The 26,615-nt window shown below is 36.8% G+C and overlaps 3 protein-coding genes and 1 long non-coding RNA gene across 8 annotated transcripts in view; 3 read left to right on the top strand and 1 right to left on the bottom strand.

Annotated features, from left to right (window-relative positions):
• LOC117243410 (fl(2)d-associated complex component) overlaps positions 1-3,065 on the top strand; it is a 45,472-nt gene extending 42,407 nt beyond the window's left edge. Inside the window, exon 8 of one of the 2 annotated variants that reach the window (XM_033510874.1) lies at positions 165-3,065. In XM_033510874.1, coding sequence (XP_033366765.1) covers positions 165-507 — 343 coding nt within the window. In that variant the 3' untranslated portion in view covers positions 508-3,065. The remainder of the gene's footprint in view (positions 1-164) is intronic. The other variant, XM_033510873.1, reaches the window with a different exon arrangement.
• A 5,055-nt stretch (positions 3,066-8,120) lies between these two features.
• LOC117243409 (alkaline phosphatase-like) lies at positions 8,121-12,695 on the top strand. The gene is made up of 8 exons (XM_033510872.1): positions 8,121-8,289; positions 9,273-9,475; positions 9,765-9,957; positions 10,462-10,625; positions 10,792-11,139; positions 11,222-11,420; positions 11,707-11,925; positions 12,012-12,695. The coding sequence occupies exons 1-8, from the start codon at positions 8,199-8,201 to the stop codon at positions 12,182-12,184; spliced, it is 1,590 nt and encodes a 529-aa protein (XP_033366763.1). The 5' UTR covers positions 8,121-8,198; the 3' UTR covers positions 12,185-12,695.
• Positions 12,467-16,308, bottom strand: LOC117243412. Of its 4 annotated transcripts, none has more exons than XM_033510876.1 (3): positions 16,038-16,308; positions 13,976-14,170; positions 12,467-13,819 (listed from the first exon to the last, which is right to left on the bottom strand). In XM_033510876.1, the coding sequence occupies exons 2-3, from the start codon at positions 14,058-14,060 to the stop codon at positions 13,269-13,271; spliced, it is 636 nt and encodes a 211-aa protein (XP_033366767.1). In that variant the 5' UTR covers positions 14,061-14,170; positions 16,038-16,308; the 3' UTR covers positions 12,467-13,268. The 4 variants fall into 4 exon arrangements, with proteins under 4 accessions (XP_033366767.1, XP_033366771.1, XP_033366768.1 ...); XM_033510880.1 differs by having other exon boundaries at positions 16,119-16,308; XM_033510877.1 differs by lacking the exon at positions 16,038-16,308 and adding an exon at positions 15,346-15,534.
• Positions 16,309-16,442: 134 nt separating this feature from the next.
• LOC117243414 lies at positions 16,443-17,037 on the top strand. The gene is made up of 2 exons (XR_004495459.1): positions 16,443-16,677; positions 16,755-17,037. It is a non-coding gene; the product is annotated as an uncharacterized LOC117243414 (long non-coding RNA).
• Positions 17,038-26,615: the final 9,578 nt, after the last annotated feature.

Here is a 26,615-nt window from a genome sequence, read left to right as displayed (position 1 = left end):
CTAGTTTCCCAATAAATATTCACGTTTATCTAAATTTTCGTAAGTGTCTAATACTTATGCACAAGTTCCTATTTTATAAAACTGCTTCGTGAAAACTTAATTTGTCTATTACTAAATTTGTTTGCTATATAATATACGACATACCCTCAACTTCTATTCACCAGATGTGCTCAAAAAATCGTGACTCAATTGGAAACGTCGCCGACCCCGAGAGATTCTAACAACGTGAACAGCTCGACGTCCTCATCATCGACGAAGTCCACGTCGAAGAGGCCTCAGTCAGCTCCAAAGCTGTCGGTGGTTCAGGAGATTCAGAAGTCGAAGAAGGAGAAGGAGAGGGAGAAGGAGCGGGAGAAAGCGGAGAAGGCTCGTCAGAAAGAGGAAGAAAAGGCAGAGAAGACTAGACAGAAGGAGGCCAAGAAATTGGCCAAGGAGGAGAAGAAAAGAGCGAAGAAGGAGGCGAAAGCGAGGCGAAAGGAGGCCGAGGAAGCTCTCCTTAGAGAGTAAAAGTAGTCTTCGAGTTGAATAGGAACGACAAGTAGAAGTTCACAACGATCAATAAAGTATTCGAAAATCCTCAACATAGGATTTTCAATGCGATTGATCTTGATCGCACTCGGGGTCCGTTCAAGCTGCATCGCGAACGCGATAGTCATTAAAAATGAAAAAATGAAATCAAAGGATTCACGAGCATTTTGTAATTCTTAGAGTCTAGTTAGTATTCTTCTCGAGGCACGTGCGATCTCTTTCGATTCTTTGAGATCGAAGAGTGCACGGTGTCGCCAACGATAGCGTTTCATTCCGGAGAGGAAGGGTCTATTTATCAACTATATTAATCGCTTTATTTGACAAACAATTAGGATAAGGCGTTTTAACATTTTATAAAAAGGGCGCGAGACGTAGGTGTTGCTTTCGTGAGGCAGCTTGAACCAAAGGCAATCCCGAGGGACGCGAGGAACGTATAGCGGCGATATAGAGACGTATATCTAAGATAACCTAGAAGCGGCCAAACTTAGTAACCTGTCATATCGAGTTATCGCGGACTAATAATACTAATCGATAGGAAGACTCGAGAAAAGCGTAGCGCTACGTTGCTATTATTTGATTATCGCGTAATCTTTACCCTTTATCCTGGGCGTTTCCTTTTTGTAGGAACAGTAACCTCGTGACGTTTTGTCGTTACTTTTTTTATAGGATCATCCATCGAATCATTCTCATCGATCTGACTAAACGTAACTTGAATCGTCGGTCGTTTTAGCGGTTAACGAACACACCGATCCGAGACCTATTTTTCGACTCCGCTTCACGGACAATACTTTGAGGAAAACGTAGTTTAATTCGCAGTTAAATCTCCCCTTTGTCACGTTCTAAGAAAAGAAAAAAAGAAAAAAAGAGACACGTAAAACAATTCTTCATCAGTAGACTACGGATGTTTATGAATTTATGAAAAATTCCGAAGTGCAAGAATGTACAGAGTACACGTTATATGCAGAAATATATAAAGTATAACATAAAACAAAAAAGTATTCTTTGTAATATTCCGTAGGTTTAGAAAGACCAGTTTTTTAATTATGTTCGTAAAAATACGAAATAAACATCCGCAGTTTGCTCGTTAGCAATCTCCGATCATGCGATCATGAAATTGATAATCCTGTTCCTCCAATCGATTTGTAGTAATCATCGTTAGTTCGTTAGAAACTCTAACATTTCCTGTTTCCGTTCTTCATCCCTGAAACTACTCCGAAAGGAAGAACAAAAATACGAAAACATGCAAAAATTTGGGATAATTGAACGCGAAAAAATTCCCGCGGTACTTCATCGAGTACTGATTAAAAGTACTAGTTTCGACAGCTAAAGAGATACATATGTACGTTCTTTTTCACTTTCATCCCTGCCGATTGAATTATTTCACCATTTTCTTCGCGCACATGTGCGTGCGTGTGTGTATATGTGTGTGTGCGCGCGTGTGCGTGTATGTGTACATATTCGCGAGACGAGTACTCGTTTCACTTCGGGGAAGACGAACAATTCGCGTAAATATACTACGATAAGCCTAAGCGAGGGTTCGACTAATCGAAGAACACGCGAAAGTGTGTCTACGGCGGAATAGTAAAAAGAAAAAAATAAAGAAAATGAAAAAAATAATGATAGTACAATACCGATAGATAGAAATGACGAAAGCAGAGTTTCGAGTGCAGTGCGTGCCTCGTTTATCGACTTTTCGTGATTACCGTAGATGCGTAGCGTTTTATCGATTCATTTAATCCTCTTCTCTCTCTCGAGACGCGGCTCGAGAAGCTTAATTAATCGATGAACTATAACTTACAAAACTATTACCCTTCGCCACGTTACACTAGACGCTATTTCAGAGATCCCCTTTTACCCTTGTAACCCTTTTACTGGGCGGAAGCAAGGTAATTACTCGTTTCACAATAACCAGTCGTGTGTGATGATGTTTGTACATGTAAATTCGAGAACTCGTTGGATATTATTCTCTAACTTGTATTAAAAACAGCTTTGACTAAATTCAAACAAGAAGCTAAGAATTTGTGGTTTTATCGGAAGGTTAGAGCTTCAGTCAAAGGGTTACGGAGAAGAAAGACATACAACAAAAAGAGAGAGAGAGAGAGAAAGAGTAACTGTATACATATTAAATATTATACGTAATGTCCTACTATACTCGGATAAGAAGAACGAAAGAAGGAGAGAAAGTAGGTTGAATATCACGAGTATACGATTCACGGTTACGAGACTAATCCGCGATTAAACCTCTTTGAAACTGTTCTCACCCTCTGCCCCTTGCCCCCATACTTTTCAACCCCTCGGTTCGATGAGCGATACTGGATAAAATGATGCTCGGGGTAGAATTAATAATGTTTGAATCGATATTCTATATTATTATTAGACAAGATGGCACTTCGTCCTTGCTACGAGATCGGTTACTTGTAATTTCGAGTTTTCGTTTTAGTCTCACGATGATTGGAAAACAAGCCAGCATCGCTCCGGAGCCAGCTCAAGCAGCCAAAAATCAAAAGCAATTTTTTACAGCGCGCGACAATGATTTAAAAAAAAGAAAAACGACGCGATATCAAAAATATACGAAAATGAAGAAGCGAAGCGCGCAGATGTGAGAATCTTAAAGAACAAAGAGAACAAGAGTTGCAGACATCTATTATTGGTAAATGATAATCTCTGGAAAAGAAGAGATTTGTCGATTCATTTTTCCGATACGAATTCGTTTGTAAATTACACCCTACTTCGTTCTTCTTGTGTCATTTTGTTACGCATGAAACGTGCGTTCAAATGTTGTTCGTCCTCCTCCAACTTGACCTAATTTATGCACTGCCGGTAATTTTTATTTCTTAACGATCGAACTTGCGAGGGAAAAGTGACTGTTATCAAAGGGCGTGTTCCCAGGAGCGATCATTCGTAGAATTCGAACCAGTTTAGTCGACCGTTATCTTTTCTATAAAAAAAAATCGATCACGTTCGACGAGGTGAGGGAATCGCCTCGTTCCGATCAGATTGTTTTCATTCCCTTTCTTTTCCTTTATCTTTCTTTCGTCTTGCGTAGGTAAGGTTTTTCTCACAGAGCGAACAAACGGTCTCTCGAGAAAGTCTCCAGTTTTCCTCTGTTCGAACGAGCTCATGCAAGACTCGCGTACAGACGAATCTCGACGAGAATCGAACTGCGTCCTCTCTGTAGCGATAACGAGGAATCTTTTGTTGCCTGTTGTTGGTGAACTTTTAAACGGTAAACTTGTTCTATGAATATCAATAGCAACATTTTATTCACACAGAAGCACGGGAATATTTCAGTTTCATTTCAATTTCAATGTATCGTGAAACAAGCCACAAATTGCACGCAGTAAAAGAATTCTTGTTTCTTACTTTTCTTTGATCTTTACCATTTCGAATAGAAACAGGCAACAGCAAGCAACAACTTCTGTCACCGGCAACAGAAGCGAAGAAACGTGGAGAAACATTTCGAGAAACATCGAACGTTAAATATGGAATTGTTTTTCGCTGTTGCTTCAGCGGAGATGCAGAGACTCTCCTTTGATTTAATCGCGACGCATTCGATGGAATGCGATGAAGAAACTCGACAGACGATCTTTATTGTATCCGAGAAAAACATCGCGCACATATCAGTAGTGATTAATGCAATTTTACTTGGCGTCTTTGCTCGAACTTCAAATGTCGAATCGTCTGGTTAACATGTTGACTGCCGATGATGCCACGTTGGCGTCACGCGCAAATGATTTTCAATTGACGTCGGAAAGAGGTCGATGAGTTTGAAGAAAAAAATTTCAGTCACTATAAAAGGCAGTTAATGTGTTAAAAACCCAGCGAAAGGTCGGATCTTCATCGTCAGGCTGCGAACAGTGGAGTGTAACAACGTCGAAGACGCTACCAATTAGCGTGTAATGTAGACTGTCAATTATTACCTGTTACATCGGTTTCATCCGTAAACGAGTCTCGAGCATTTTGGAGAACAAGTACATTGTGTGGTCGACGAATTCTCTGAGTAACCACTCGAGCGCCACTCGAACTCTGTTAAGCAGAAGCACGCTTCTTTAGGGTTCAATGGAGGAGTGTCAAGACTACACTGCGGATTTTTATGTGTCTATGCGAAATTTAAATGTGCAAAAATACATAAAATAAATATTTTAATTTACCATAAATATTTCAACCACTTAACGCACATGACATATAAGAATATGGATTCAAGAGCTACGATTGTCTTATATGCGCATTAAAAAATTGAAAAAAAAAACACATATATATCTCATAAAACATATAATATCCATTTGCAGTGTAAGAAATTGAATGATTCGCATTAGTAAGCCCGAGGAAAAATTGTGCGTTAAGGAATCAAGTATTTTAAATTCTTATAAAAGTCATCCAAAAGTGACATCGATCAGTCCCATAAACTGAAAAGTATTGGAAAATGATGATATTATAAATAATGGTTTTTAAATTTACTTTAGAATTTAGCGTGGTTTGTATTATTTTCTTGCGATAGATGAATTATAGAAATAACTTATTCGAATTTGGAAAGTAATTCATTTCTCGAGAATTCAATGTTAATCGTCTACGTATGCGTCGAAGGAAACTAACGAGAAGCGAAGTTGATCACTTTGGCATTCCTGCTCAATTCTCATCTCTAATTAAGTTCATAAAAAATATAAATTGACATAAAAATCCGCGGTCTAACCGAGAGAATCTTCACGCGTTCACACCACGGATCGTTTCATTGCGTTTGTGAGACTTTCTCGAATCGAATAACGAAATGAAGTGATGGACAAGCAACAGGAAGAAGACGAGGAAGATGAAAGTGTCGGGAAAGAGTGATTGAGTAGAAGAGATCGCAGAAACAGAGAGAAGGAAAGGAAGAGAGTGCGTGCGTGAGAGAGTGTGCGAGTGTTTTCTGCCATCGTAAAGTCAATTTTATCGTGTACGTATGTATATGTATCGTCTGAAATGCGCGCGCGCGCGCATCCAATAAAGCGGACGCTGCAGGTAGGATATTTTTGCTGAGATTCAGCGGACGATTCTCCGGTATACGTGGCCTGAAACTCGAAACAGACGAGAAACGAGGAAAGAATAAACTAGACGTTAATACTGATCGCCGAAGTCCAGCGATTTTATTATTGTCATAGTTTGATCGTAGAAGATTAAGTATCTTACGATCTGACTATAATTTGGACTTCTAGCGTCTGATGTGTTTGTATAAGATTTTGGTCCTTTTGTGATGACGAATTCTACGTCTTACTCGATCCACTGATCTGGAAGCAAAACGACCGGAAAATACGATGCACAGATAATGATTCGCTAGCCTTGATCAGTGATACGATCGATGCTGTATAAGGATTGAAGAAACAAACTAGACGGGTTTAACATCCTTTGGCAGTGTGATAAAATAACGAGAAATTGAAAATGAACGATTATAATGAGCAATTATTTCTTTATCGTCAAGATCTTTTCGAATTCATTACTTTGGATGGATTGAACCTTTTAACACAATAGTTTAACGAAACGATTCAGAACGAGCGATTTAAGAAATAATTACACATTTGTTTATCATCAAGATTCCTTGCGTTTATAGAACCAGATACAAACACTTCTTACGAGAAACAAATATTAACAATTGCATTAATAAGTATATTTAACGTGTAAAATTTGCAGTACCATATTTCATAGTATTTAATGGCCTCTCTTATGTTACACTGTGAAAGGCTTCAGCTACAAGAGTTCATCACGCATGAATGAACGAAAGAATCATCTGAAAGGAGATGGAGAGCAAACTAAAATATCTAGAGACACGAAATTTGTTGGCAATAATATTCAACTTAAAAAAACTTAAAATAAGGAAGCAGGGAAAGGAAAAGTGAGACGAGAGAGACGAATCGTGCGGCGTCTGTAGTCGATACAGCGCGACGTGCATGTATCGCGTTCAATGCGTACAGAGAACAACTTTATTGTACTTTATCGTGTAAGAGAGATTTGTAGAGAGTTTATATTAGGCCAATTGTCACAGCGAGAGTTCTACGATAGCGATGTTCTTTCTTCAACAGTCGTGGCCAACTATTCAAAATCGTTCCCAATCGAAAAGAAATGCCGTTTTGCTTCGCGTCTGATCTACCGTTTTAATTAGCTCATATTATTCTCTTTCTCCCCCTACCCTCCCCCTAGTTTTATCCACGAAGCTTGCAATCGATCGACGCTCAATAATCGACGAGACAAATTGGAGAAATAGCATCACGTGGACGAAGCAAAGTGCTAAAAGTGACGCAGCGACCTCGAGCAGCCCAAATAGTTGGCCACACCTACAGCCACAAGAGATCATGTCGCGTTCCAGCGTAATACTCGCGTAACAATTGCCTCGACGAGATGAATTCGTATTCGTATGGTCATTAAGACCATCAAAGGATACCTCAAATGTCAGTTAAGAACGTATACACGTAGTAATAATTTTCGTTCGTTTTCAAGATACCTGTTCTTGGCCAAAGATAGATTAATAGAACTGTGTTTAGTATCAATTTAGAGTAAACGTGATTCGTTTATCTAATAGATGATTTCCTATTATTTTATTTATTTTATTTGGAAGGATTCATCAGAACAAGAAGCTGGTTCCGTGTGCTGAAAAATCAAAATTTACAGACTTATATAACTAATTACAATAAGAGGTTGATTAGAATAATAATATTAGAATAATAATAAATAAGACGCAATGGAACTTTGCTTCTTCGTGAATCCTTTAGTGGATATCGTTTTGAACGCGTGAAGACTTGGATAGAGTGAGGTTCGATAATTAGATTTGTAGATTGTCTGGTTTCTTTTTTACTGTGCGTTTTTTAAGTAGAATCAGACGTCGAGCTAAGAGGGACGAAAAGAGCGTGGAGAGACATTTTGGAATGGTAGATTTTATCGATTCTATTTTTCCTAGTTTCGTTAAGAATGTGAGACACGCGAGAAGAGGTGGAAGAGAGTTCTACAAGGATTGTATTACGCGACGTGTTACGATCTGTACGAATAGACGACGAATATGAACAAAAATCAAATAAAACGTTACAGTGAATGTTAGCTAATCCCTTCCTATTTTTTCGTTACACCAATCTAAGGAGTTTCCAACTTCCCCAGCCAACCCCAGGGAAATAATTTTCACTTAAAGATATGAAGTTTTGTTTGCAAATATTATATTACAAAATTGTAATTGTAAGATCGTCAAGTTTAACCTGAAATATGTAAAAGTATTTCTATTTAGATTTCATCTTTCTCACCAAGCATATATTTTACGTTGCATTCAATATTTGCTTACAACTTTCTAAGAAAATACTCACTTTTTTCTCTTATTATGACATTACATTATTTTCTTCTCACTTTCACTTACAAACTTATGTCCCTGTAATTTGCCCGAGAAATTGGAAATACCCTATATTAAATCCTCCTGATCATTCTCTGTTCTATCAATCCTCGGTCAACGATCTACGATCTAGGATAATCTAGATCTTTATAATGGAAAAAATAAAACAGAGTTCTTCATGATCGACTTAATACAGCCTTTTCCCAATAGAGAGCGTTCTAATCCGAAGCAAACAAGGTAATTATGTACTTACATTGCTCTTTTATTTAGTCGCTCTTAGCATGAACACCTATCAACGTCTCTTTCGTGACGTGACACGCAACTATCAACAATGTATCTCACTGATATGATAAAAATAAGGCTTGTCACGTTATACATCAGTTTCTTGCACATTGGGATCGTTAGAACCACGCTTAAAGAAGGTATAATAATTTCATCGATTTCCAATTCGTGCATGTATCTATTTTGTGATCATCAGTGACCTTCCATTAGTCATCAAACCAGCCGACTACTGTCGATGACAACATAATCGAAACGATACTCATCTTTAAAATTCTCCAGCTTCTTTATATTCCGTACATTTCCTCTCATTCATCTCAGGCGCTTACAATAATTTTCATGCATAGCAACGATGATTCTCCAGTCAGAATATAAAATTTTGTTCGCAGTCAATTTCATATCTTATCAGTATACAAAGTGTAAGTGTTTCGCACGTACATCGTGGATAGAATTGACCTAGTATCTTTTAAAACAGAATAACTGTTTTAGAATTGGGCCAAACAAATTGATTTTTTTCCTTTTTTCTTCTTTTTTTTTTTGGAGTAGTTGAAAGAATTAGTTGACGATTAATTGAATAATTAAATGACGTGTAATAAAATTCAGAATATTCTAATCGGCCGGAGTTGCGAGGAAGAAAGTAAAGCTTACTTTTTACAGCATTCTTTATCTGGGCTTGTAATCAAAATTTAAACAACACGTTTTATATTAGTTGGAGTTATGTTAGTCATGTGTTAAAAATTTTATCAAAGTCAATCGACGCGGAAGCAAGCACCAAATTTTCAGCACGTATATAACTGATATAACTCTTCAAAATGTGTTGTTTAAATTTTCATTACAGACCCGGGTAAAAAAGTAACCTTAGCTCTTTTCTCTTCCCGATTCCGATCAATTTTCAAAAATTCAATGTCTTCAAAATTTGTTTACACCTCATCTAGTAAACTAGTCCTTTTAGCTGGTCGAAAACAAAATCAAGTCGTTTGTTTCAATTTTGAAGAAGTTATCCTATTTTAAAAAGTGCCCGTTTTATTCTGCCCACGACTGCATGTATACGTGCATAGATTCCCGAAGGAGCGAGGCTCAATCGTTCCATAATTTTTAATGAATCACTTACTTCCTCGGTATTCAGATACTAAACATTGGCGGGAATTAGCTGATGGAGAATTGGAGAAGGCTTTATCGTACAAATGGAATGTGAATACAGCGAAGAATGTGATCATTTTCGTGGGCGATGGCATGAGTCCTGATACAATTACCGCTAGTAGAATATTTCGTGCTGGTGAGACCAGCCAATTGTCTTGGGAGAGTTTTCCTCATATAGGAATTCTTAAGGTCTACGTCCAACAATCTTCTATAATCGTAGTATAATTCTATAATGTCGAATGTATTCTATGCACATACAGAAAAACTCTTTTATAATCATATGATTATAAAAGATTTTATAATATAGAAGATATCGTTCATATAGAAAATTCTGTAATCAAATAATTAGAAAAAATGTTATACTATAGCATATATTCTACGTATAGAAAATTCTTCTGTAGCTATAGAAACATAAGTAACTAGTATTAAAAGTAAAATATGATTAAAATAAAATTGAAATTAAAATATATTGAAATAGACGTACAATACTGACAAGCAAGTACCAGATTCAGCTTCGACAGCAACAGCTCTATTCGGCGGAGTGAAGACAAATTACAACGTAGTCGGCGTGGATGCAAACGTAGCAATGAATAATTGTTCTGCAAGCTTGAATGCTGACTACCACGTGGACTCTATAATCTCGTGGGCGCAGGCGGCTGGCAAAGACACAGGTCAGCGATAACAAATGCCAAGATTGTAAACGATAATTTGTCATATTAGGCTGTTGTCCAACTTTTCGTTCATATATAAATGCCACTAATATTATTAATGAATATGACGTTACTATGTAAGTCGATAAATCGCGCTTCTACTGTCGACAGTAGAATATTTTCATTAGTTTTTTAATGATCGGGCATTAGGGAAGGATTCTATAATACCAGATTTGGCACTCATAATTTTTATCTTTTTCAAGTGAAACAATTTGCGGAGGGAAAAGATTAAATAATTTTGAGATCGTAGGAATGCGATAAGTCGCTTCTTAATATATCTGGAGATTTTTCTATCCACATGGATGTATATCATAAATCAAAATGCTAAGAATTTTGGAAAATATTTATTTCTTTATCGCGAAGATTTTCTCGAATATGTACTGTGTTTTTGGATTAATTCAATCTTTTGGACGTTTAACGATTCTAAATTAAGAGTAAACTAATCTAAACTGTGATCTTTTACAGGATTCGTGACAACCACCAGGGTGACTCATGCGACTCCGGCACCCCTGTACGCGCACAGCGCGAACAGAAAATGGGAGTGCGAGTCGACAATGCCGAAGACCGCCGAAAAGTGCAAAGACATCGCCAGACAACTCGTGGAGGATCAGCCAGGGAAAAATATCAAGGCAAACTATAATATATCGCGATTGTTCAGTAAAATGTTTCACTTCAATTTAAGAGATTGTTAAGTATATTCTTCGTCGTTTTCTTCAGTACAGTTGCTTGAAACGTTCGACAGCGACAAATGAAGATTACGACGAGAAATGTTAATTAGAAGTGTATTTGGTTTAGGTAATCATGGGAGGAGGTAGACAAATGTTGAAATCCAATGCCACAGGCACTGAATTCGATCCTATAGACAATTGGGCTGGCCAAAGAAACGATGGTAGAGATTTAATGGAGGAATGGAAGCGGGACAAAGCTGCTAGAAATCTTTCCTTCAAGATCGTTCAAAATAACGAAGAATTGTTTCGCGTGGATACTGATAAAGTTGATTATTTGTTGGGTGTTTTTGCAAATGGCCACATCAGTATGGATTGGAATAGAGAAAAAGGTCCCAAAGGACAGCCAAGTCTTGAAGAGATGACCGTGACTGCCTTGAAGATCTTACAAAAGTCAAAACATGGCTATTTTCTTATGGTCTAGTTCTTATCTTCTTTATATTTATTAGACTAAAAAAGGTATGTCGTTTTGAATAGATATATTAAATGGTAATTTTTAGGTCGAGGGCGGGCTCATTGATTATGCTCATCATCGTGGCCACGCTGCACAGGCGTTGCTAGAAACTGTTAGGTTCTCAGACGCAATTAATACGACCTTGGGTATGGTTGACACTCGAGACACTCTTATTATTGTGACCAGCGATCATACTCATTCTATGAGTTTTAATGGCTACAGCAATAGGGGCTCGCACATTCTAGGTATTTCTGATAAATCCTGTTGCGTTTCTTAAACCATTTCCGACTCAATTTTATCTCCTTTATTGTTAAAAGATCCATTAAATTTGTAGGAAAAACGAAAGAATCGTTGTTTATATTCATGAATCTTTATTTCATTTCTGTGGCAAAGTATTTTTTAAGATATTACGAATCGTTTTGTTTGTTAAAACTAATTAAACTTTCCTACTGAAATACATTGTAAAACTTTAATGTTAAATACATTTCAAATGAGATTTTAATATGAATTAATAATTCATTCGTCTTACAGGTATATCTCAGAAGTCCAAGCACGATGGAATTCCATATACAACGCTGACGTACAGTACAGGGGGGCCGAATAACATAGCGTACACGCTCAAGAATGGTTCCGCCGTCAGGTTGGATCCTTCCGAAGAAAATACAACCGCGTATACGTACAGTCAACAGGCAACTATCATATCTGACGAAGCTTACCACGGAGGCGGTGATGTCGCTGTCTATGCAATAGGTATAACGTGTCGATGATTTATATATTACGTATAAAAAAAGTAACGCGATAATTATTAAATTAATCGACAAACTTTTGTCATTTAGGACCGTTTGCACATTTGTTTCATAGCGTGCACGAACAAAGTTACGTCGCCCGTGTGATTGCACACGCTGCTGGTATGCAGCCGAAAGCGTATGGGAGCGCTGGAAAGCAATACAATAGTCTGGTTGACGTTTCCATGTACATTTGCTTCTTCCTCTTACTTTTACTTCATTGACGATAAAAATAGATTAAACCGCAAATGCGTACAATCTTAAAAAAAAGAAAAGCACAACGTCTTATGTAATATGTAATGTATATTTAAAAAAAAAAAAGATCAAAGTTACATGTCTCCTTATCGTACTTAAGTAAGTAGGATAGCGAATGGCCGCGAAAAATACACTTGGATCCACTTGATCACAGATTACCCTAACTCGTTTTAGTGGACACATCAAGTCATTTTGACGAGCGACAGCTAATATAACCTTACGATATAGAATAAATCATTTTTTTTCTCGCATTATGTATACATATATAACGTAGTATATTTTAATATATATCTTCTCCTCTTTTATATACAAGTTAAAACGATTTTCAGTCTTCTGCCGTAGAGGATAAGGTGAACCGCGATACATTATCCAGGTAACTCGTAAATTGCATTTCATTTACATGTGTACACAGCGTTCATATGGCGCCTATGAAATGCTAAGTAATTCTCGGAAGTTAGAATTCGAGAAAACGAAAAGAAGCTAAAAAAAAAAGAGAGAAATAAAAGGAAGAATAAAGATTATGCGTAGATAAAAGCAATACATATGTTGTACGAACTTCTTCAAAAAAAGACCGCATTCGTAATCTGAAGCACGTGGTTACAAACTGTCTATCCTCTAAAGTTGCAACTACGTTACTTACGCGTACGATTACATGTATCAGTCCGATAATAACGAAATGTAAAAAAAAAAAAAAAAAAAAAAACATGGAACTTGCGAACCAATCGACTCGAAATTCTAGACTAACTAGAAAGCCATCGATGGGCAACTAACATACATATGTATATTATAGAAAGAGAGAAAGGAAGAAAAAGAGAGAAAAAGAAAGTGAGAAAGGCAGAGTATGAGGGAATAAAAAAAAGGGTATGAACAAGCATGGACAAACTAGTTTCATGCGATATACAGAAGTAATATGTAAGCTCTATCTGGCATCGCGTCGTTTAAGTAATCAAATGCGACAATGGGGAATTGTAAAAGAGACTCTCAATACTCTCTGGTCTATTATCTGATAAACAGTCTGATCGCAGAGTGATGGCAACGACAGCCGGAACATGATCATTGCATTTTGATTTTCACACTTTTACGGCTCTCCTCGGCGCTCTCGTGGAAGAGAATCTTGAGCGAGATGCATCCGAGGAACAACAGGGCGAAGAACAGAAAAATGAAACCGGGCGTGTATTTTTCGAAGACCATCGCACTGGCCAGCCCGATCAGTTGGAAAACCAACAGCAGAGGGGCGAAGTATACAGCTAGGGTCAAGAACAGGCAGCTATCTTGTTTTCGTTTCTGTAGCCTGGTCATTCGGAATCGTGGCGTCAACTTGCAAAATTCGACGCTCTTTGGTGGCTCCGCTACTTCAAACTCCTTCGAACGAATACCGCGTAGCAGCGACTGTCGGAAACTCCTGTATAGGAAGAAGATCCTCGCGGTGATGAGCTGAAGGAACTGACCAAGGCAATGGTGCACCTTTCGTGCAACTGGATGCGATTTCGAGTTACCGAAGGAGTAGAGCAGATATGGAAAGAGATTTAAGTTTTGGCAGCAATGGCGAATCTTCTGCATTGAGGCATGGCGAAACAGCATCGGTGGTCCACTGTTACTTCCATCTGTTGAGAATAAAAACAATATATAAGCTCACACAGGCTCTATTAACAAACTAACAATGATATTATCGGAAACGATGCGATACGATCGTGCCTTGCAATTTCAAAGCGATTAATCTTAAAATTGTTAATTAATATAACTTAACCAGGTTCCCTTACCTTTCAGCATATTGGACATACGTCGTACCAGAGTTGGCTTGCCGACGGCGTCTTCCGTCTCTATCATTCCTGACACTTTGGTCATTTCGCTTATCACAATGGTAGAAACAACAACCGTAAATTACTCCAGATATCCTTCCTTCAACTCTCCGATGATTCGATCAGACTGTTGTTCGCACTATTTGTTAATTTTCTCTGTAAAATGGCAATTACAACATTATTATCTTTCATGGTTCGACGTGAGCCGAATTTTTGTTAGTATATAAAACCGAGAATCTCGTGTCGCGAATGAAAACTTTGATGGTCTCGGACGCAAGTTCTACCTCTTTTCCTCTGGAACCTCTGTTCGGGACGAGAATCGCGAAGGAACTCTTCGATCTGCACTGAACAGACCTTCGACTTTACCAAAGCCGAGTGGCAAAAAGAGACAAGTGCCACGTTTCGATAGCCCTTGCGACCCGAGATTAAAGCTCGAGCTGCTTTTTCAACGAATATCTCGACTAATATCTCCACCAATCAAATCGTTTATTTTAACTCATTAAGGGCCAATACTACATTAACGTGATATTACATTTACAACTATTTTTAATCAATTACTGAATTCTGTTTTCCAGTGTAGTAGTTATGAAAGGGAGTTGCAAGAATTTGCTGAATACTTTCGCCATCGCTATTTCTTCCATTTCTAATTAGATTCTATAATTAAAAGAACTGCTGCAATAAAGAGACGCTTCCACTTTCCAGTAATATAAGTAAACCAAGACAAAACTCAAATAAAAATCAAATGACTTTTTCAAACATGCTATAAGAAATATTGATAATAATAAACTCTTGCACTTTTGAATATAAAACTTATACCTTTCTTTCTCTTCTAGCAAGTACAATTTAGATATTGGAGCAAATTGTTCAGTTTTCTATTTCTTAAAAAACCTGAAGTACTCACAAACTCAAGAGCGCGGTAGCCTATTAATAGCCAAGCAACATATATATTATGTACTTTATTATAATAACGTTATAGGTAGTTCAATTTCTTTGATATTCCGTAAAATTGCAGAATCTAGGTAACGAAATAGTAGTGAAAAAAATATTCAGTGAATCCTCGGAAACGTTCATTCATCCACAACGTTAAGAAAAACAATTCGACAATGAAAAAGAAAAAATGATCTTTGGCGTTAAACAACTTCGACCCTTAAGGCGCATTTAGGCGATTGTCAATATTATTTCGATATTTAAAATTCAAAGATTCTACATTGTACTGGCTATATATATTGACCATTTAGAGAACCACCTGTTATGTACGATAATGTTGAAAACCTAAATATTGACAATAATATCGATCGTCCGAATGCTCCTTAAATCGGCTAAGATCGTACTTTCCAGACGAAATTCCAAGATTCTCATTTGTCGATGGGCGCAGGACTAAAGAAATATTACGGAACGATTCACTGTTTTGCAACGACACAAACTTTATGACACACTCGCCGATCGGTTGACTGATCATAATATACCTCTCCTGCATCACTCCCGCGCGCCCCTTATCACGGTAAATTGGCCGTGTTTGTAGGTATATAGAGTCAGTGAACGCGAATCTCAAGGGTACTGCGAACGTGCGTTCCGTCGTGTGCAAATTTCTCAAAGCTGACGCATAAACCCTCTCGATCTGTATAAATGTCCGCGTAGCCGATTTCCCTATCGAACACGGGCTGAACGAATCGATACGTCGATAACAATCGTCACTGTGAGCTTATGGTAATAGAAACTCGAGGAACGCAATGTATTATACATTAGTGAGTGATAATACGAAGCTTCTCGATAATTCTCTTTCCCATGGATACATACATGAGGTTAATTAGCGCGACAAGGTAAACAAGAGGGATAAAAAACTCGTTGACTAGCCCTTGACGATGTACGCTATGGTTACCTAGATAATTGTATCTAGAGAGGAAACGATGCGTGATTGTGATCGACCATGAGGCCAATTGACCACGCTTGAATTATCGAACGGTGGGGAATAATGAATTAAACGAATATTCTCCTGGAAAGTTCTGCGACTTTATTGACTCACCTCGGGGATCGTTGGCAATATTTAGACGAACGTTGAGTTAGTAGAACTTCGTTGAGTTAGTAGAACATATAACCCACTCACAATTTTCCTCCAGCGGTTTCTTCGTTCTTTCCTCGTCGAACGTTTAACTATATTTCTTGTAAAGATTAAAAACGAGCGGATATTCACGGAATATGCCCATCCTTCGTTGCCTCAGCGACTATATCCCTCGACAGATCAATAGAGTCGCATGCTTCCTCTGTCGAGAGTTAGAGAACAACTAAATCCGGTCGGAGCACGGCTCATCACTTCGTACGAACACGACAAAACACAAACAACGACTATGATCACCAGGCGGAGCGGGGCGCATCGTTGAAGCTAGCACGAGCAGCGACCTCACGTTTCCTTCGAGCAACCGTACCGCAACCTAACAGCTGATTGGTCGTTCACTTCAGTTCCGAAAGTGACCCAACCAATTGGCTGGCATCTTAAAAGAATCTACGCCAGAGCATATGTGGAGTAACAAAGGAGCCGTTTAAATGGAAACGCGAGATCTGTCACGTATTTACATCACGAGGCTTCCACGTGATCTTTCGAAATGTTCTGGCCCTTTGGATGACCTCCATAGAACGCCACTAATAACTTTCGTTGCTGTGTCAAGGTGAGGAATTGGGAACAGATTTACTGATGCGTCCGATTGCTGTATTGACATGTTATACAGTGTGATTCCGTCGTTAGATGCTTCAAAAGGAGAAGCCGGTGTTGGCTCGTCGCTAGACGCCGAGCAAATTCATATTTTTATGGACACGAATAAAAAGATGGATCGATGACAGATAGTACAAAGAATACTTTGCCTAATATTTACCTAAACTTTGTATGTTTCGCACATTATGTAAATTCTGTATAAGTTCATTTAAGTTTCACATAAATGCATGAGTATTTACGGTCTGTTTATCGTCATACAGTAGCTACAGAAAGTATTTGTACATACTCTTTCATTTTTCAATTAAATGTTCCTTAACCCCTTAACCTACAGCTACGGGCATAGCCCGTAGTACGATGATCGGACCAAACGTAAATATTACGGGTATAGCCCGTAGTACGTACTACACAAGTCGTGCGAATGGCTCAAAGGCTGCGCGAGTTTGTTTACATTTTCGGCCCAAAATTCTCAAACGTAAATCGTAGGTTAAGGGGGGGGGGCTAAGGTTAATTCGTACAAAAATAAGGCATGTTTTTGTGAATTATTTGTGACGACACAGTTAAAATCTCTTTATTAAAACCAATAGTACATTAAAGTATGACATTCGAAGAATATTGTGTAAAATTTTCACGGAGAAATATTAAAAAATACGGCAATGGCAGCAATTATTCGGACGTGTCTCGGAAAAAAGGTAGAACACAGACGTTAACCCTCTTAATGTCGAAATAACAACAAACAATAGCTTCTCATTTGGGACTTCTAAGGGAATATTAGATATGACCTGCAGCTCGTTCTATTAGTAGTCTATTAGTAGTGAAGTTTACCTGGACCTTCTTAGAAAAATATTTAAAGAAAGACGAAGCTTAAAGGATATGGATTTATTATAGTTTAAGTATAGTACAGATTTATTTAGTGATGAAGTTATTGCTTCGGTGGTAGGAAAATTTGTGAATTATATCGAATAAAGGTTAAATATTCCACGGAGTTGTAAACGTGATTCGAATATGGTAATGGCATGTGATCGTGACGAATACGAGACAGCCTAGCACGTGTCCTCGTGAGTGAAAGCCATGGGTCGCCCTGTGGCTTACAAAATTCGTAATTATAATTATGTATCAGAGTTTTGACCCGGTATAAAGTCCACCACAAGTATGCTTATTAAAGTATTGGAATTGAATGTGCTATATGGCATTGACTCGTATCAACGTCATTTGCCATCCAAATGTATCACCGTTATCTATGTTGTCTCCAATTTCTTTTCTCATTAAAAAGCTCCGTCGTTAGGAAAGAACACGAAATCCATCGAATTTCTTCGATTCCTTTCCTGGGAAAGCTTAATACTTGAATGACATTTCTCAAGGAAGTTTCTCGAATAAGCCTTTCAAGTATAATGCATACCTCTAAAGTACAACTTTCTTCGCAACTCGTAAAACTAATAAATTTTCCAACTACTATGTAGAAACACAAACTCGATGAAGCGGAGTCAGTTACCTTCTTACTCTATTTCCTATCTTCTACATTTTATGTTTCTATCTTATTCTACTTCTTTTTCTATTGCAACATTGTTTATTATAGTATCAACATATATCAACATCATAGTTGAAAATTTGACTGAAAAACGTAAACAATTATCATTAACATAGAGTGAAGTTAGGCTTATAATACGATTTAACAAACTCAGCATTAAGTATCATATAAATTTATATCATAACGTAAAGTTAAGCCTATATTATAAATTAAATAACGCCAGAGGTAATAAATCGTCTGAATGACGAAAGGGAGTCATTAAAAAGATCGAGCACATCACAAAAACGGTTTGCAGATAGACAAATCCGATTAAAACAGTTATTTTGACTGTACAAAGTTCGGTGTGTTTCCAACTTGAAAAAAGTATGGCTTCTAAGATAGTGTGCGAAGATATGAAAGTCGAGCATGTGCAGAATATCTCGAGAAGCAATCAGCTGATTGATTACAGTGTATATAAACAAGAAATCGGCTAAGGTAGAACGCTGTTGGAGCGGCCATCAAACCCAAGTGAGCAATAATAGGATCGTAATTATGGCAATAGGTTGACATGGGCGAAACGGTATAGCACGAAGCAAGTGTAAGAAATTTGCGCTGCACACTTTCAATTGTTGCGATACGATTTTTAATATAGGGAGGTCATATTACGTAACCATACTCTAATATAAATCAAGCCAAACATTTATAAAATAATAAAAGAGTGGTAACGTCAGAGAATACTTAAACTATACTGAAAGAAGCTTCTCAATTTAATGTGCGTACTTTTATGTATAAATCAAAAAACTAATGGACTTGCTACTGATTCAATTATCGAGTATATTAGCAAGTCATTATTTTGCCAATCGTCGATTATCAGAGACACAGTTTTTTTCGAAGAGGTATGTTAGCTCTTGACTACGAAAAATTGTGTCGTTGGCGCCGATAAACGCTAACGTTATGTAACAATTCATTGATCTCTGGCTTAGTAGCAGTGTAAAGCGAGGTAGAAGAGACGGTAAAATCACATGGGCGGTTATTATAGAAGTGTAGACAGCGAAGCATCCGCTCACGATGCGTATCCAGTTTTCACGCTCTATTCGCGTGATTATAGTAGGAAAGTGGAGGCGGAATACTTCATACATAGTGAGGTTGTAAAAAATCGGTTAGTAGACCGATATATAGAGTGGCTGTAAAAATTATATATAATACTCTTATCTTCCAGTTAAACGATTTTCTTTGTCAGCTTCTATATATTTCAATTTTATAGTATTAAATTTTTTAATTATATAAAAATTTCAAATGGTATGAAATTTAATATACTTGGATCTAATTAATTAGTATGTAAGTGCTGCAATAAATACAATGGTATATTCATACTTTCCATAAATATTTTTTCATAAATATTTGGTGGAAAAGATATAATAAGGTTATAAATCAATTAGTCGGTAGACGCGCTTAACGTTGTACGAATCTGGTAAAAGGATTTTGGGTATAAGGCTATAAAGTATGAGAAAAATAGTTGACAGATGTTTTGAATGAGGTTCCTACCTGCTTAATGTTCTTACTTATCTTAATTATTGTTTCAGCCCTATTTTAACATCAATAGCTGAATAATCTTATACTATAGATAATATATACTATATACTATAATCTTATAATACTATATACTAATAATCTTATATTATAGGTACTTTACTGCACCTTTTTCACTTAATAGTTTGGGATATTTTAGTTATTTGTAGTTTGGGATATTTTAGTTATTTGTAGTTTGGGATATAAGAACATACTTAGAGCATCATTATAGACTGTTCGATGTCAACTTGAAAGCTGTTCTTCCTCTGTAGTATATTTAAAAAAAAAACTCTCTTCTTGAGAAAAGGAATAATTGTGACTCGTTTAGCATTTTTATCCTGGAAATACCGATTATATGACACATCATTGGACTCTTGACGATGATAGGAATTGAGAAACTAAAATCGTACAACATTTCAGACTATTTACTGTATCACTCATATTGAATAATTCCCAGAATATAAAATTAAATGTATCAGAATCTTTTATGAGATTATATAGTAATCACTAGAAAAACAGGACAAATTATTTACTTAACCCATTTACATGAAAACATATATACATATAATTTTCTCTAGGTTGTACATAAAAATTACAATCTTTGAATTTGGCTTTTTTAAAGGAATGGGAATTGATTTATTAGGTACACAACCTAATATTTTACGACCTCGCTACGTATATTTCTTCCATTTCGATACACGGATGTACTCGAGCTAATTTTCTAATTTCCTATCGAGTAATCGCATTTATGTATGGACGTTGGCCCATGTAACGACGAGAGGTTCCGGCGAAACTTGGACTCCATTTATCTACACTTTTTTTCTAGCGTATCTTCCTATCAAGAAACGTGGGTGAGCGAAAAATTAGACGCCAATAACCCCAGTCAACGATTCTCGAAACTAGTGGGCGATTCGACGATAGATAATCTTTCGTTAAATTGTGGTCGTTCTGATTTGCATTCGTAATACTTCATTCGCTTGTTATTCAAGCGCATCGGATATTTAATATACAGCGATCAAACGATGTATATATAAGAATCATAAAAAACCTTGATGATGACTAGGTTGATTCTCACGAAATAAATTCTCTACGCGCATGTAGCCGTGATGTAAAGAGGTCTTTGGAACTTTGCTATTGGCTATGTAAATATGTACCTATTTTTGTAAGCGATTGTGAAATTTGATATTTATGCAAAACAGCAATGAAATAGGCAGATATGTATCTTAGAATTTTAAGTCTAGTTCTCATTGATTATATATTTTGTAGTTTTATTTTGTAATGCAAATTATCTACTTGAAAAAGGCAAAGTAAATGACGATATTCGCCTCGGTATTACAAATTACTTCAGTTTAAATTATGAAATTCTCTATTTAGATATCTATTAGGCAATGACGAGCAAGAAGTTCTGATGAGTCTTTCGAACTTTGCAATCGATGAATGTCAAGAAATCGCCATTCAAATGAAATAAAGTAAATTGCAATATGTTACTCACTATTAATCATTAGTTATAAAAGTAGCAATTTGTTCACGAAATTTTGCATATAACTTTCAGATTACGGTGATTAAAAAGAGACATTCCCTGAAATTTTGTAAACAGTAAAAAATGAAAGTAATCTTTAATATTCGTTTTATTACGAAGGATTATTTAAAACAGATCAATTTTTATATTCTTTTTGAGTAATGGATCTAATGAAGTCGTAAATTAAAAAAAGATAAATTTCAGATTTTAAAGGCTATTTCTGAATTGATATTTACAATCTGTACTTGTAATCTTCCATGAAGATCATACTATATCAACTCCTTATCAATTTCTACTTTAAGTATAGTTAATAATACTACTATAGTTAATTGATAAAAATGTTCCTCCAGCTACAAAATAAATTTATAGCTCTGAGTGAGTCGATACTTTACGTTCTTGTCGAAACTCGAGCACCTTATCTCGGTAATTGAAATTCCTGTTTCGGCGATCAAAACTCGTGTTCTTTCAAGTCTGATTAAGTTTGCAACCTCGCTATATCCTTTAGTATGTATTTAGTATATACCAAGCGTATATACATGCATGCATATCTTGAATGGCCGGAAAATTCTCGAGAATTCTGAATCGATAAATGTCAAGAACTTTATTATTAAAAATTATTAGTAAAAAGTACCAAATTTTGCCAGTGAAATTTTGCAAATAATTCTCGGACAACGTCTTCTATCTTATAGTAACATTACATAGCAATATAATGATCAAATATGATCCTTCTTTTAAATTTTCTAATCGATACGTATGAAGGAGTCAGCATTTGAATTTAATATATTAGGTTAAAAATTGAAAGGTAACAATCATGCGGCTGATTACGTTCATATGTAGTCAACGCCAACTACGAGAGGCTCTTCCAGGAATTTCGTAATCAGTAGCAATTAAAGAGTCGTCACATAAAAGCATAGTAACTTAGAATATTCTATTCATCGCTCAAAATCAATTAAATTCATTATGCGATGTTGTCGCCCTTTTCCTATACATATTCCTATACGTAATCAATGTCGAGGACAACAGGTTCAGCCCTAATATTTTGTAATCAATTTAGATGTCAATGAATGGACAGTCGCTGCGTTAGCATCCAAGGGCAAAGATCACCGAGAGAGTTTCACAGATTTAGGTCGTGTAGCGCTAGACAAAATAATAAATATATACGTAGATTATGTAATTGCACAAGAGACGCTGTCTGCCTTATTTCGGTTTTTTGAGTGGGGTAGTATGTATGTACATTCCACGAGGTAAACACATTGATCAGATAACGAGCAATAACACTTTTAAACAGTATTGTTTCTATCGTATTACCTCGATAACATCCGAAATAAACCTGATTACACATACAAACCAAAGAATGCCGACCGGATATTAGTCATCTCCGTAGAAGCTACATATATGTAGTATGTGTGCAAATTTGCAGCTGCTCCCTCTTTCTTCTTATTTTGGTTTGTTTCGATTATTGCAATGTATTACTTTACGTATTTCGTTGAGTTCTTTTTTTTTTTTTTGTTAAATACACAAATAATTGTGACAAAAGAAGAAAAGGAACATTGAACTGTTGTTACTTTTTTTATTGTTTTTTTTTCTTTTGAGGCGATGAAAGCAACAAGAGTGGAAACATCGAATGGAATTTGTGGAATTTTTATGAATGCTCTATCGAAATTTCAATTCTGTCTGTAATATTCGTTTTGAAAGATAATTCGTTAGATAGAGAATAAATTAAGACAAAAGAGGAAAGAAGATATTCATTCAGTTTTGAGCGCAAAATTTCATTTTGTTGCTCTTTCTAAACATTGAAAATGGAGTAGATATTTTAGAATTTTTACAGATTCTTTACGATTGGTGATTTGAAGGAATCTCAAATTTTGTTTTCGATATCTACTTATTCTTGGAAAATAAGTCGCAAGATAAAAAGCAAGTTGAAACAAATGAAGGAAGAACACAGTGAATTTAAGAAAACTCAAAAGTGAAACAGAAATTGCAGAATTTTTATGAATTCGTGACATTTAACCATTTGAAGGGATTTTGAACTCTGTCTCGTTCTGGAGCGATAACTCGGTATTAATAACATATCGTTGTGGTCTTATTGTCGCGACAATTATGCTTTTTATATTAGGTGCTATATTATGGTAACCTCGAGCGCATATGTTACTATAATCGCGATTTTTTTCCATCACAGTTCAGTCGTATTACGTAAAAATTAGATATGCAAATTAATACTCCTTAATCACGTCTGTTATTATGTATTAACTCAATGTTTTCTATTATCGAGTCATTCTTTTTCTGTTTCGTTCTATTCTTAATTTTTGTAGCTCAAAACAACAGCGAAAGTTACGATTGTATTATTACTGGTAATCGAATAACTAAATTGAATATCCCACTTTAAAATGAATAAAAATTACATATAATTTACCAATTTCGAAATCTCGACAATTGCAACGATAATTGCAGTCGTTCATAGGTTAAAGTGATTAACACGACTTGTGAAATTCTTGAAATTTCAGTGCCAAATTATTTGATTGACGCTTCTCTTATATAATTCTATCAATTTTCTCTATTTTTTGCTTTGTGGAATTAGTCAACTTAGCAGATAAGCGCCCTAATTACAGCTTAAAATTTCTCGCTTCCCAAGATATAGAAACGCGTTTTCGCAGGATCGGTATTATCTGCAGATCGTTATTTTGCCAAGCAATCGCTGATAAGGCGCGATAAGCAGCGATTGTTTGTCTTCTCCGTGCTTCTGCACTGACATTTAGGGAAATTTTCGCGTTTTTACTTTTCCCCCTCTTGTCTTACGCGAACGTTCGTATCAAATTCGCATTGAATCCGCGTGGTTTTTGCGCGGAATTTCGCATGCTCGATATGTATCGTCGCGGAGGACAAATCGAAGAAGGTGAAATTGCGTAAACCAGTGACCAGAAAAAATTGTTCTGCGATTGTTCGCGAAACTTTGTCGACCAGTCACGAAATGTTTATTTTTATTTAATCTAAGAAGAATTCGATTGATAAAAGAGAGACGTACAGTTGTTCGATTCGTCTTTGTTCGTTCTAGAAGACAGTCGTTGCTTTTCTTTTTAAATAGAACAATTCGTCGGGGTTACGTCATTTTTCTTTGGCACGTATATCGAGCCGATATACAAAGTGCCTCTTTACTTCACCTTATCCTCTGATTAACAGTTTCTTTGTGTTAGCATTTACCCATAATGGTTTCCTAAGTATTTATGTAAGCTGTGTAAAATTAAAAAGTTAGGAATAAGAAACATAATACAATTATAGCTTTCTAAATAATTCATTGCAAATATATTACAAAATACACAAATATCTGAAGGAGATGAAAGGACATCGGGACTTCCCGTCTGGAATATTAGGAAAATCCCTATACCTCAGTCCAGACTTTTACTATAGCTACACTTAAATAATAATAATAATAAAAAAAGAAATAGTTTTAATGTTCTAATCCGATTTTATGACAATGGGTTTGGGCCCGAAGTGACATAGCGAGTCACTGGACGTAGCCACGGTCACGGGAGACCTGACAGAGGTATGGAATGATTATATGGCTCTCCTTAAAAACAAAGATTAACCCGAGAGGAATATATAAGGGCAGTTCCACTTGGATTTTTGTTTTTTTTTTTTTTTGGAGTTCATGCACATAAGTTTTACTTGTACGTCGAGTTATACGTGTATCACATCGCATTCGTCATCCCGTGGACCGTGGATTCGTTATCGAACCTGAATTCGTTGTCATCAACATCTCGACCATCCTATCGCCGCTATTACTTATAGGCTCCTGTAGTGTCCACATTTGTACCAATAAACATCAGCTATATCCGCGATGGTAAATTGAGTGAAGCTTCATCGAACGCCCAAAATTCCGACCTTAATGCGACATATCCATCTGAATAAATGGAAGATCGAGTTTTATCTGCAACCATCTAAAAGATGACACGTACAGGGCTTCCTACAGACACACTTTTCAACTACATTGATGCGTAAGTTTTCTTTTCCCCCTGAAAGACTTGTTTTTTTAACGCTTACAGTATTTTTTACAAGCATTCGTTTCATTTGTCATAAATATCCTCAAGTTCAATGAATTTTACAGCCGACTAGCACTGCCGATTACCAGATCTCTTATCCTTTTACCACGAGGAAGTTGCCGCGGGTGGAGATTGATAGAGAATTTTACCACAAGTTACCGACCACTAACGAAGTTCGCCAAGCGGACATTTAAATTAGTTATATCGTTTCGTCTCTATCTGGATGTGGTTTCTTTCTCAGCAGTGTCGCCTGTTGTTTTATCTCTACTTCTCGACAAGACCTCAATACCTTATAATCTCGACAAAGTCTACTCCTCGTTTCAAACTTGTAATCCTCGAAAATTAAAAGTACAAGCGCACTACATCGATTCTTGTATCCAGAAAGCAAGACCCACTGAACTTCTCCTATCTGATATTCTACCTGGAAATATCTTTCAGGTCGACGTGTTTTACAGAACAAATAAAGGAAGGAACTTCTGGGTAATAGTTTTTCCGTACATACACCGGGAATCATCGTACGGCATGGGATCATTAGCTGTTCGCGGTCAACGTCTCTGGTCTCCCCTCGCACTCGGTTTCAAAGCCGCAGAAACTCGTCTATTCCCGTGTCGACGATTTTCCACGGTTCTGGTGTGCTTTTTCGTCCCTATATGTGTCGACGGGTCGACGAACGGCACACGGATACGGCCCTGGCCAGCCCGCAAACAGCATTTTTCCACGGCGACTCGGTTTACGCTCGCGGTTAAAAAGAATCCGCTCCGTGTTGGTCGCGCGTCGCCACCCAAGTACCAACAGAAGAAATGGCAGAGACTAAAGACGGGCAGAACGAGCAAGGGAGCCGCTATAGCGGGCAAAAATCAAGAGATACCGAGCCAAGTTCCGGGAAACGGTTATATCGTATCGATCGTGTAAGTTAATCGCGTGGATTTGATATTTCATGGCGGAAAAATTCTTCTGAGTTTAATATGTATATCTTCCTACTTCTTCTTTTATCAGAAAGTAGGAGATGATGAGAAAGCACGCGTAATAACCGTGAATGCGTTAATATTCTCTAACGTCGTTTAAAATGGATGGAAGATGGAAAATTTCAGTCGGAGCTGTCCGTCGAGTATTTTAAGAAGTAAAAATTACTTTAAACAAGGTTTCTCTTTGTTTAAAGAATTGAAGCGACGAAAGACGCATGGTAGATGCAAGTGTGTGAATATTTTACAGGATTAAAAATGCAAATATAAATCGATAACATGTATTTGGTACTGTATAGAACA

Source organism: Bombus vosnesenskii, unplaced genomic scaffold (genome assembly GCF_011952255.1).
Source record: "Bombus vosnesenskii isolate JDL3184/JDL3185 unplaced genomic scaffold, Bvos_JDL3184-5_v1.1 scf7180000013265, whole genome shotgun sequence".
NCBI classification, from domain to species: Eukaryota; Metazoa; Arthropoda; class Insecta; order Hymenoptera; family Apidae; genus Bombus; species Bombus vosnesenskii.
This window is presented reverse-complemented; position numbering and strand designations above follow the sequence as displayed.

Coding starts and splice junctions, on each gene's coding strand:
- LOC117243412 (XM_033510876.1), bottom strand. CDS start 14,060: ATGACCAAAGTGTCAGGAATGATAGAGACGGAAGACGCCGTCGGCAAG. Junction 13,820..13,975: donor TATGTCCAATATGCTGAAAG/GTAAGGGAACCT, acceptor TATTCTCAACAG/ATGGAAGTAACAGTGGACCA.
- LOC117243409 (XM_033510872.1), top strand. CDS start 8,199: ATGTATCTCACTGATATGATAAAAATAAGGCTTGTCACGTTATACATC. Junction 9,958..10,461: donor GGCGGCTGGCAAAGACACAG/GTCAGCGATAAC, acceptor GATCTTTTACAG/GATTCGTGACAACCACCAGG. Junction 10,626..10,791: donor AGCCAGGGAAAAATATCAAG/GCAAACTATAAT, acceptor TATTTGGTTTAG/GTAATCATGGGAGGAGGTAG.